At 42.0% G+C, this 12,418-nt stretch overlaps 1 protein-coding gene across 1 annotated transcript; it reads left to right on the forward strand.

Moving 5' to 3' along the window:
• The first annotated feature begins 850 nt into the window (after window positions 1-850).
• LOC144702139 (uncharacterized) lies at window positions 851-7,790 on the forward strand. The gene is made up of 6 exons (XM_078574039.1): window positions 851-989; window positions 1,268-2,220; window positions 3,296-3,487; window positions 4,870-5,395; window positions 5,483-7,466; window positions 7,537-7,790. The coding sequence occupies exons 2-6, from the start codon at window positions 1,299-1,301 to the stop codon at window positions 7,564-7,566; spliced, it is 3,654 nt and encodes a 1,217-aa protein (XP_078430165.1). The 5' UTR covers window positions 851-989; window positions 1,268-1,298; the 3' UTR covers window positions 7,567-7,790.
• Window positions 7,791-12,418: the final 4,628 nt, after the last annotated feature.

Consider the following 12,418-nt stretch of genomic DNA (forward strand, 5'->3'; position numbering starts at 1 on the left):
TCTTTCTGTCCCTATATATCTGCCTCCCTATGTCAGTCTGTCTATCTGTTTGTATGTCTGTCTGTCTATATGTTTTTTTCTCTCTCTCTCACATGGTTTATGGTATATGTTGTCAGATGGGTCAACCACACACACTCTCTCTTAAGTTGAGTTGCCTATCTTTAAGGTATATTTATATCCAGGGGACGTCTAACAATTCAATAGGATCTATCTCTGTCTTCCTTTATTTTTCTCTCCATCTGTCTGTATGCATCTCTCTCTCACTTAGGGATATGCTATTGTCAGGACAACATGAACCATAACAAAATGGGTCATCCACAATCTTTCTCTATCTTGTGGTCTCACTTTTTATTATTATTTTACTAGTATTATCAATGATCAACCACAATCTCTATCTCTCAAGGTTTCACCCCATTATTTGTTACTTCTTTTTTTTTATTACGTGTCAACCGCAATATATCTCTTTCTATATGAACTCACTTCATTGTGTTATTTCATTGGGATTACAAATGGGTCAACCACAGTATCTCTGTCCATAAGGGTCTCTTTTTATTTTGTTATTTATTTGGTATTACTAATGGGTCAACCATAATCTCTCTCTATTAGGGTCTCGCTTCATTTTGTTATTTATTTGTTATTACTAATGGGTCAGCTACAATGAACCGGGCCGGCCCATTAAATCACAAGAGGCCCATTAAACCACGACAGATCAGTTGGCGCCAGATCTTAATCGGACGGTCACGATCAGCTTCTTCTCTATCTCGGATTTTCAGCCGTTCGATCGAGTAGTGGCCCCCCTTCTCTCTCTAAGCTCGCGGTTCGTTGATATAAGTGCAAATAAACTGTGAAATTATAAATGTATAGTCTGATATTGTTCGCAGGAAGAAGTACAGCAATTTCTAGGGTTTGGATTCTGCGATTTCTTCGCTGCTTGAGAACGTCGAGGTGCCCGGAGAAGCTTGATTCTGCCAATTGCTGTCCCAAGGAAGGTAGAAATCTCATCCCGACATGAAGGTTTCAATCTGTTTCTTCGCTCACAGCGTACTGCTTGTTCAAATCCCATAATCGCTGATTCTCTCTTCCTGTTGGCCATTTTTATTTCGCTTCTGATTACTGCGTTTTATCTTTCGGTTTAGCTTCTATTCACGGTAATCGTCAAGTTGCGTTTCTCTTGTGTTTTTGGCTGCGTCCGATGATCCGTTATCTGGAAATAATTTGATTGCTGTTCAGTGAAATGCTAACTTAATATTCGGCGGTTCAATTGCAGCGAGTTCTTGAAACCCTAAATCTGGAACAAGATGTATGGACCAGGTAATCATGGGTCTCAATTCAGACCGCCATATCTTCCTCCAGCAGCATCACCACAGCCTCCGTTCCAGCCAGGCCCTCCAGTGAGAGCGCAACCTCCTGTTCAACCAAGTCTTTTACACCCGACATCAAGCCAACATCTTCGAATGATGCCTCAATCAGGAATGTACTCTCAACCCCTTCCACCTCCTCAAGAAACCCGCCAAGTACCCACTGGAATGATCGACATGGGACACCCTTCGGTGCATTTGAACGCTTCAACTTCAAATTTTGGTCATAATCAGACAGGAAACATACATGCCCATATCATCCCACCATCTGCTTATCCTCCCCCTAGATTATTGCCACCATTTGGAGGATCTATTCCGGGCCAGTTTATGTACAGGAATCCCCAGATACCCCCTTCAGGAGTATATCATGCACATCCTCCAGTTCCCCCTCCCCCATCTAATTTTGTCTCATCAAGTTCTACTTTCGAGCCTACTTTACATAGTTCAGTCAACGAGCCACCTTTGCCTTCATTGCCTCCGGATTCACCTCCTCCGCCTCCCCCACCACCTCCTTCTCCTCCCCCTTCTTCTCCTTCACCTACATCGAATTCGAAATTGGAAGAACATCTGTCAATTGAACCTCGGGAAATGCAAAACGAAGAAACTGTGAAGACCCAGAAGCCAGATGTTTGTACCGTTCTTGAACAAGGAAGAGAAGGCAGTCTGGATGGTTGTGCTCCGTTTGCCGATGAACGAGTTGAAGAAGCTTATGCAGAACGTTCGCAGGCGAAAAAACAGCATCAGTTGGAATCTTATCCTTCCGCTCTTGAACCTTCATTTCAAATGTCTGAACAGCCGGTGAGCTCTTATCCTGATGAAATGGAACCGTTGACGCCATCAGAATCTGACATGGATATGGATGGTATGAGTTAACTATCGCATCATTTTTGCTCTGAACTGGTAGAATATAAATTCGAGGATTTCTGATTATCGATGATATGTATTTTTATCAGTTAATGAGGTTCTTGATGCATGTCATACACATTCATCATTTTTTATGAGTTGAACTCAATTTCTGTGCTCACTTAAGATAACCGTCGCTAAGTTACATTGTTAAGTACATTCTCCAGTTCCATCGTATGCGGTGTTTCCATCAAACCATCAGATTTACAGCCTAAAAATGACTTCTTCTGAATTTAAGCTCCCGTCGGAATAGTAAATTATATCCAGTGTTTAGATATATTACCTCTTTGGAATATCATGCCGCTGAGATGAGTTATTCGAGAGAGATCTTCGCCCTACAGTGGATGGAAGGAGGAGTTGCTGCAAGAGAGGAGTGCAACATCCTGCACGTTGGCAATTTTTGTGTGCGTTTTATGTGAAACATTTTCTTTTCTAGTGCTTTTACATTCAAGACGAGTTAACTGGTTCATATTCAGTGCGGCAAGCTTTACTGCCCGAGGCACAACCCTTCTGGGCGAGAGCTAATTCACAAATAGGAGAGAGTTTGAGAATCTATCTTTCATCCTTGTAGCCACAGTTTTTTTGCTCGCCGAAGAAGCAGTTACGATTTAATAGTTCACGTATTTTCCCGTCAAATTTCTCCTATATTTCTTCAGTTTAAACTTATTTACCTCAATCTCCAATTTTCTGTAACGAGTGCTCGATTTCCGATGCCAGCGATGAGAGCATTATGGTCTCCTAACCACAAGAAACATCGGTGTGTAGTGTTGATTCTAAGTTTTCTATGAATCCTGAAGTTTTCATCTTTTCTTCTATTTTATTTTGCTTGATCTCATCGGTTCTTTTTCTCAACTTGGCTTTAGCACTTAACATCGATTTGCCCATCTTTTTTTCCTGTGAATGGAAACAAGTTATTTAAGGGCTCAAGCATAGTCGGTCATTTGAATCACTGATGACCGATGCTCTTTGTTTTCTTGCATCTGTGTTTCATAGAACAATGTTAATCTAATTATTTTCATTTTTTGTGAGAATAGATGATGCAAGCCAACCTGAGACGGGGCTAGAATTTTCTGATCGGGAAAAGGAATCACTGAAAGAAGTCGCCAGAAAACACGAGTCAAGAGACCAGTCATGTGCGCCCACTAAAATTAATCGAGAAATACCCGAGAAGCCTTTTCGTGGCTCTCCGTTTGGTCCGAATTCTTCTCCTAATCGACAAAAACACGGTAATGATTGGACTATTTTTACACAATCTCATATTTTTAAATCTTATTTGCATGTATTCTCGTTATGTTAATGAGATAATAATTTACTCATAACTAGCTATGTGCAAGCCGTTTTGTCTTCTTTTGGAAGACAGCGGTGGAAACTTCATTTGACAGATGATTCCCAACCCCTGTTAGGGATGTTTCTACTATTTCAGCCCGCCAGGGGAGCATTTAAGGTCTTTTCCTTTCTCACTTTTTTCTGTTTAATAGGGACCCCTTCCAGGAGAGCAGCCTTGAAATAATCATAAGTTGAAATTGTCATCCGCATTACCTTATCTCTCTTCCACATCAAAGCCATACGAACCCATCACCCGTAAAGTCCATCCTGCTGTTATTCCTTCACCCAGCGATGTTCATTCTCCCTGTTCTCCTCCCACCCTCCCTTCCCTCCCTCTCTCTCTCTTTCCAGTTATCTATCGTCTCTCGATATTTATTCCTAATTTTTTTTCGGACCTAGTTTGTCGTTGCATCTGAGCCCAAGTGAAACCTTTGGGCTTCCAATGTGTTGTGGCAGTTCAGTGAGTATGTGATACCACTGATATCTTTTAGAAAAATTTTCTGATACCACTGATCAGAACCTAGGAGTTTTTTATCAGAAGTTGAGGAATAACTGAAGAGAGAAAAGGGAAGAGTGAAGGGGGAACCTGCATGAATGAACATAACTGGGTGAGTTAATTGTGGCGGAATGGACTTTGCCTCAGAAGGGATCCGTGAAGAATGGGCTTTACTGGCGAAGAAAGATAGGGGAACCGGAATGACCACTTAAACTTTTGTTTTTTCGTGGCTGCTTTCCTGAAGGTAGAACTACCCTATTTAAACATAAACACAGAGGAAGTGAACAGATCCAATGTACGTCTAGTGGGCTGGAATAACATAGACCCCATATAGGTTTGGAAATCGTATCAGTAGCTTCCTAAGATTAACATTACCTCCAGATTCTTATACTGTTGTTTTGTTTTAGTGGTATTCTCAGTAATAGCTGGTGCTCGTATATCTGGTTTCGTTTGGCTGGTGTGGACTTTCATAAGACTGATTCTCTTGATAGAATGGTGCTCTGGGACATGAAATTCAAATATCATCATTTTTTGAGCGGAGAACTCGTACGAGAATGATTTGCATACTCATACACGAATTTATGTTCTCATACTCGTATGAGAGTTTTAATTTTGCAAGAAAATACTTCATAGTTACTGTTTTATAGCATCACAGCTTGGAAAGCTGTTTTCATGTCCAAATTATAGCATTCCAGGACTGCCTGTTTTAAATTGTGATAGCAAAAGATTCATCAGCTAGTGGTTCTTCACCTTCATCTCTTATAACGTAAGATTACTGCTTTCCAGATGTTGGAAGATCCCCGGGTCATCACATTTCAACAATCCCAAGTGAGGGCCTGCAGAAAAGGTCTACTCCGCCCTCTGAAGATGTTTATTCGGCCAACTTTGAAAAGTCTGGTGTTGACATCAAAAGCGGAAGCCCTCATGGTTTGGTAGAAGAATATGGATCTGATGACTCTGTATCCGACGACAAAAAGGAGTTGAATACACGTCCTTTGCAAATTGATAGGAGACGAGAGCGGGAAGCTTCTCATTTTAGTGATACAGATGAAGAGGATAAAGATCATCGTAATGACCAGGATGGCGAATCTTCGCCGAGAAAACACATGACTAGAGATTCTCCATTAAAAGTGGATGAGTTTGGGAGGAGGGTCAAAGATGATGCAAGTAGCAGTGGGTCTGAAGAGACGTACCACGAAAGACGGTACGTGAGGAGAGATAGGAGCTGGAGCCGGAGCCAGTCACCCCCAGAGAGGAGGCAAAGAACGCAAAGTCCTCGGTGGCAGAGGGAAAGACGAAGCCGATCCCCGAGGTACAGAGTTGATAATATTCGGATTCCTCAATTTTTGGTTTGTTAGTTCACCATGAGCAAGTTCTCAGTGGCCTAAATCTCTTTCAGCTGGTCGCCCAGAGGGCACAGCAGAACCTGGGATCTTCAAAGACGAGGAGGTCCAGGCCGCGGGCAGCCACCACCGCCATGCTTCCACTTCCTCCGGGGCAGGTGTTTTCGTGGTGCATCATGCCGGTATAGTCACCATGACCTGGGGCGTATGAAGAATAGACAGCCAGACTTCAGAAACATCTCCCATGATTCCCGGCAGATTCGAGGGGAATGGAATCCCAGGAGCGAGAGATTTCCGCCTGATAGGAGGAGGAGAACGGATTCAATGGTGAAGCAGAAAGCAGATTTAACTTCAAGCATTAGTATTAAAGGTGGAAGTCTAAGTCGGGAAAGCAGTATGGATTCCGTGAAGGACGGCGAAGGGCATGATACTTTGTCAAGTGGTGAAGTAAACGAGAATAATGAGGCCCCTCAGAAGGTGATGGACCTGTCGCCTGGGTCAAAACCGGTAGAATTGGAGGGAACTCCAGTTGTTGACTTAAGAGAACAAGATTCGCCAGCGCCTGAAAGAGAGAAGCCCCAACATGAAGAAGCTCAAGCCGATCCCCAATTTCCAGTGGATACTCAATCAGCTATATCTGCTCTACCGATTGTCTCAGAACCTCCAAAGGTCTTCTCTTCCCAGGAGATATCACATTCTCAGAGTCCAATGGTTACTGCTCAACCCCTTGTCGTGGAAGCACCTGCTGTTCCATCAAATACCAGTCAACCCCTCGTTGCGGAGGTACCACCTACTGGACCTGTGTATACACATCCTGATCCAGGCCCAGTAATCTCATCTCAGTTAAACCAACAAAGCCATTTGATCCCGCCTCCGTCAGTTCCATCTCCGAGTTTTATGACCGGAGGCCTGAGTGTTCATCAACCTCAGATTCCAGCACCGCCGTATCAAGGAAACCCGCCACCGTACTTCCCGCCAGTGGGATATGGTCCTCAGTTTTCATACTTGCATGGCCCACGACCAGCTTTGGAGAGCTCTTGGCAAGCACCAAGAGCGGATATTCTGCCTCAGCCTCCTCCCACTACCGGACATCCTGGCTTTGGACCAATCGATTATCGTCCTGCTGCGGTCCCTCCGAAGCCGGTATCTGTTGATAATCTCTGGGCTACAGCTCCTCTCTCACATACCCAGCAGAACAGAACAGTGGTTTCCAGTCGCAGTGATTTGATCTTCGAGCACCGGCAAGTGCCTCGTCTTGCTGACGAGCAGTACCCCATTAATGACTTCTCACAAAGGCCTGCACCCTTCATTGGAAACTTTATCACCGGTGTGGATCAGCCAAAGTCAACCCTTCCACCCGTCCCTCATAATTTATCTCCTCAAGTTCTGCCATTCGGCTCTGCCAGAGATGACATCGGTGCTTCGTCAGTGGGTTTGACGTACTACCAACCCCAAGCGAGTGATAGCTTCTTGCCGATCAAGGGTATTGCAGAGACCGAGCTGCGTCCTCGCTTACCTGAGCTTCCACTGCCAGCCCATTACTACGACTCTTCTTTCTCCCACACTCAAAGTCTACCTAATACAGCGTCTTCGTCTATGAACAAGCCACTGGGGCCGCCGCCCAGCGACCAATATGACCCTCTCTTCGACAGCATCGAACAGAAGACGGAGAAGGCAGCGGCTGCAGGAAACGACGAGATTGGCGAGGCGGCTGCGGGAGAGGCGGAGGTGGGTGCGGTGGAGAACAACAGCCCAGGGAGCCCGGTTGACTTGGCGGGATCCCCAGGGAATGGGAAGAAGAGCAAGGACTCGGAGCGGGCAATGAAGCTTCTGAGACTTGCTCTGGCCAACTTTGTGAAGGAGATTCTGAAGCCATCGTGGCGGCAGGGGACGATGAGCAAGGAGGCCTTCAAGACCATTGTTAAGAAGACCGTGGACAAGGTCTCGGGCTCGGTGTCCGGTCGCCATCTTCCCAGGACTCAGGCCAAGATAGACCATTACGTGGAGTCATCCCGGAGAAAGTTGACCAAGCTTGTGATGGTATGCCAACTCTTCTTAGTATCTAACTTCCCTTGGTATGTGCTTAGCCGGCCTGGTTTGACTGTTTCAGGGGTATGTGGACAAGTACGTCAAAATGTAGTGGAGCTGCCCAAGGGATTGCTGAACAGTGACAAGGTTGGTCTCTAATTGTTGATGCTGTGTTAATCTGGTGTTTCAGTGAGAAGGTTGGTTACTGATTGATGATGCCGTGCGAGGTCGGTTTCGAGTGCCTGCAGTTTTGCCTCTTTTTGTTCACATCTGTGACTCACCTTCTGTGTATAGAGAACTGAGGTTTATTCACTTTATCATCCTTTTCTCACTTAATATTCTATCCATCCGGCTGTATAGTTCTGGATCATCCCGGATGTGGACGAAGGACGGGACAGGACGAATTTCATCTTGTCCTACGTCCGACGTTAGCTCAGGGATGAAGGACGGGATGGTTTTTCGTCCACTTACAAGAAAACCGTCCTGTCCAATAATCTCGGGGCAGTTTTTTGTTCTGTCCAGTCGTCCTGGGACAAATTTTCGCCTCGAAATTTGTCCTGGACAAAAAAACCCATTTTATATTTTTTATATATTAATATAGATTTTTCTAAGTATTTTAAGGGAAATATGGAGGAGAGAGAATGCAAATGGACATATGTACAATTAATTCTGAGTGGCGTGAGGTTGCACGTGTGAAAAAACACAAGGACCTTGATGCCACATGGCGAGATCTCAGTCGTCGGATGTGAATCTGGCGGTTTCTCGCCCACATCCGTCCGTTCATCGTCTGAGACCTCTGGACGGACAGTTTTTTCGTCCCACAGGATAAAAACCGTCTCGTCCGGTGGTCCCCGGGACAAATTTTCGTCCCAAAATTTGTCAGGCGGGACGATTTTTTCGTCCCGGGACGAAAAAATCATCATGTTCATGTCCCTGAACTATATCCGTCTGTCCATCCGGTTACCCGTCCCTTTGTCTTTTCGCTGTGCTGTCTGTCAGTACCTGTCTCCCTCCTTCCGCCCGTCCTCTGTCTATCCATCCATCCGTCAGTCATTGATAATCGCGATCTATTATTGCAAAGTATGATGTTAAAATGATGGTTTATTATTGCAAAGAAGAATACTTCACTCCAGAGAAAACTGGAAGAATCTCCTGTAGAAAAGATAATATAAAAGTCTTCCTGACATGAATTGAAACATGAGACCTTTGAAAACATGTCAAAAGCAGATGAAATACTTTTAAAGCGATGCCGTCATTTAAAAGGGACCAATCCCTAAGAACTTGAGATAAAATACAGTCACATATGTGAGAATAAAATAATATTGGCGTATGTATAAAGGTATTAAGGTATAATTAACTTTAAAGCAATCTTCTCACTCTGCATAGGCTGTATCTGGGTGCTATAGTTGACCAACTAGTCTGTGCACAGTTGGCCCACATAACTACATGTGGCCTAAACATTTTCACCATTTGTGCTTAGTTTTTGGAACTGAGTTCACTCTTGATTCCTGCATAAATAATTCTACAAAAACAAAAAATGGCACAGAAAAATTAGAAAAATGCATAGATACCAAAACCTATATGAAAAATATATTAAGCACATTTAATCATTATTCTATGATTTTAAAATTCATACGTTCATCGTCCCAAATATATGAAAAATAATGTCTCAAAAAATACTTAAGCTGTAATTTTGATGCTCTGGTAGCTACAATGTCTCACGACTCTTATGAAAAACAGTAAATAAATATCGATTATGTCTGGAATATTTTTTCACGGCCATGCCTTGCTTTGTTGTATTAGTTCATTTTTATCTTAAGGATGCCATGAAAAGAGTTTAAGCCATTGATACTATGTTAAGTATAAAAACTTCATTTTTTTTAAAGAGCCTCTGTTGGAATGCACATGGAACCTCCCAAAGCAATCTGGATTTTAATAATATTTATAGTTGTCGTTCATCACATACGTTGTAAACAACTTTATTCCCACAGTTGAGGATTCGGAACCTTAAAATGCTGATAAGGTATGATTATTGAAGCTGTGTTATATTAGAAAAAAACTAAGAAAAGATCACGTGACTGACGCTTCTTTCACGTCTTCCATATTTAGTAGCTGGCACATAAGATTTACTTATAATTTTTCAGTACTTATTTACCTTACATAGTAGGTCACTACGGAGTTTGGTAGATCAATTATTTGTACAATAACTACTTACTACGATGAATATTTAAGTGTATTTAACTCAAAACATCGAATTATTCTCATGGTTCGAATTAAAAATACTAATCGCATATGTCGATTAGTTATCAGCTTGTCGATATGCGCTAAAACTACGCCAATTAGTTACTTTGCCTTAACCCATGAAAGTAAAATAATCCCCTGATAACGTATTAAATTTATTAGGAATGTTTTTATCATTATGAAGTATTCCCTTATATTAGATACCTCATTATCTTCTCGGCTTAAGACAGGACGGCGTCCTAAACCCAAGACAGTAAAAAAAATCCCCTGAGAACGTATTAAATTTGTTAGGAATGTTTTTATCGACATAAAGTATTCCTTTAAAATAAATACCTCATTATCTTCTCGTCTTTAGTCAGGATGTTTCGTCATGTTCCAGTTTGATTATAGCGTTCTGTCTCCCCAAGAAAGGAATTTATCTCTCTTCCTGTCCTCTCTATCTCTCTCTCCTCATTTTCATTGTCTTATTTTCCATGATTCCATCCCTCTTTCCCTCCCTCGATGGCATTCTCTCCATTTATATCTACTTCTTCCTCCTCAACCCCATCATCCCTCTCTCTTCACTATCTCTCTCTCTCTCCTATTCTGTTCCCAATAAAAGGAAAAAACCTCAGAAACCTACCCAAATCCTAACGCAGAAACCATCAATATTCACAGAAAACTCCCTATCCTTCTTTACCTCTCTCCCCTCCATCTTCTTCCTTTTCTCCATCTCTCTCTCCTCCCTCTATCGCATACTCTCTACATTTTCTTCCTTTTCTTCATCTCTCTCTCTTACATGAGGAAAAAGACATGAGAAAACCATGCAAACTTACAAAAAAAACTTCCCTTCAAGAGAAGCCCCGACAAGCCGACCCAACAATTATATGCCTAAGAGGGTGGCTGACGTCACCGCCACCGGCATGCCTTACAAACTCTGCAGGAGAGAGAAATCGACCATGGCAGAGGCACACTATTCTCACCCCTTCATCCTTCCCAAACTTGTACAGGAACCCTTCTATTCTCCTCCCCCCAGCCCCCACGACCGACACGCAAGGCATCTCCGCCATCATCTCCCTCGTAAACTCGCACCCGAATCCCCGCTCTGACGACCACGACGAGTCGTCGCTGCTGCAACAATTCGCCGGCCTCCTCTTCTTCGTCGGCAACGAGCACGACCGCTGCAGGTCGCCGAGCGACAGCCCGAGGCTGAGATCGATCTGCTCCATTAATCAACGGCTTGGAATCATCCAACTTCAGAAAGGGAGTAGATTTATATAGTGGCCGGACAGACCTGGCATGACACGTGTCGATATCTCAGTCGATGACGCAGTGTACGGTGGGAAGATATGACGTTTGTCTGGCACGTGTCGTGAGTGTGACGTTTGTTGGAGGGTGTTGCTTCTCTCATTTGGGTCGTTTGTTCTGAGCCGTCCGATCAAGATGACGTTGTCGTTTTGACGGTCGGCGGCTTCGCTTTTAAGAAGTGATGTGTGACCGTTGTCCACTTCTGCATTCTGACACCTGCCGTCCATAGACAGATGGTTGACAAAGTCAACGGAATCGCTCGACCGTTGAAAGTGGATGTTGATGAATTTTCATTTCAGTTCCTCCATTCTGGTGTTTTTTATTGGTGGATTTTAAATGAAGAGAAATATGATGAAGTGGGCATGTGCGTAAGGGACTAAGGGGGTGATTTCTCCTGGGTCTGCATTAATATATCTTATTTACTAAGTGGGGCAAACTCGTACTAATTATATGCATACATCAAATCCTAACTTTATGTATATGTTCAACACAGTATTAAATGGCTAAAAGATATTTTTATGTCACTGAATTTTTTTCTTAAGTAAAAAAAAAACGTGAAAGATAAAATCTTGATAATTTAAATGCATCCATGCCAAGCAAGTGTTTTTGAGTTTCTAGTAACCAAAATATACAAATACTTGTTCATAAATGAACAAAATAATGTGCTTTTTTCTTAATATTGATTTTGAAAGAATTATTCTTTGATAAATAAATATATAATTATGACCATGATAATCAACTTTGCAGTTTGAATGAGCGAATGGGCTCTATTGACCAGACACTCTTACCGCAATTAGTTTATAAAAAATACACCTATGACTTCAAATAGAAGGGTATTATAGTAATAGGTGTAATTTTCAAAGTAATACAGTATTTTATAGTTGTAGGTTTTAAATAATACAGTATTATTTATTGTCATAGGTGTATAAAAAAAATAACACAGTATTATTTATAGTCATAGGCGTATTAAAAAAATAATACAGTATTAAAGTCATAGGTGTTTTTTTTATAGTCATAGGTGTATTTTTAATAATACAGTATTATTTTAGTCATTGGTGTATTTCAATAATATACTATATTTAATAAATACACATAAATTTAGTCATACGCATTTAACTTCGCATCACATAAATTTTAATTTCAAACTTGATTAAGTATATTTAAATATCAAGTACCTTCATACATATGGAGATACTTCTAATTTCGCATGGATTTCCAGGAAATTATTGGGTGACTTGATTAAATAATCAATACAATCAACAGCGGCTTCATTCTAAGTCCTGTATCTTATAAAAGTAGGAAGGAAATCATGCTAATGCACTAGGTCTAAACAATCTGTGAATTGAAATTTTGATTGATGCGTCACAGCTGCTATTAACATTTATACATGTCTATACCTTAGAAGAATGATACTAAACATAATTTTATTCATGTTA

This window comes from Wolffia australiana, chromosome 4 (genome assembly GCF_029677425.1).
Source record: "Wolffia australiana isolate 7733 chromosome 4, ASM2967742v1".
Lineage (NCBI taxonomy): Eukaryota > Viridiplantae > Streptophyta > Magnoliopsida > Alismatales > Araceae > Wolffia > Wolffia australiana.

What these genes read in the sequence shown, in the direction of transcription:
- LOC144702139 (XM_078574039.1), top strand. Translation starts at nt 1,299, where the DNA reads ATGTATGGACCAGGTAATCATGGGTCTCAATTCAGACCGCCATATCTT. An exon ending in TCCTAATCGACAAAAACACG is followed by an intron (nt 3,488 to 4,869) that starts GTAATGATTGGA and finishes ACTGCTTTCCAG; the next exon opens with ATGTTGGAAGATCCCCGGGT. An exon ending in AGTTGACCAAGCTTGTGATG is followed by an intron (nt 7,467 to 7,536) that starts GTATGCCAACTC and finishes TGACTGTTTCAG; the next exon opens with GGGTATGTGGACAAGTACGT.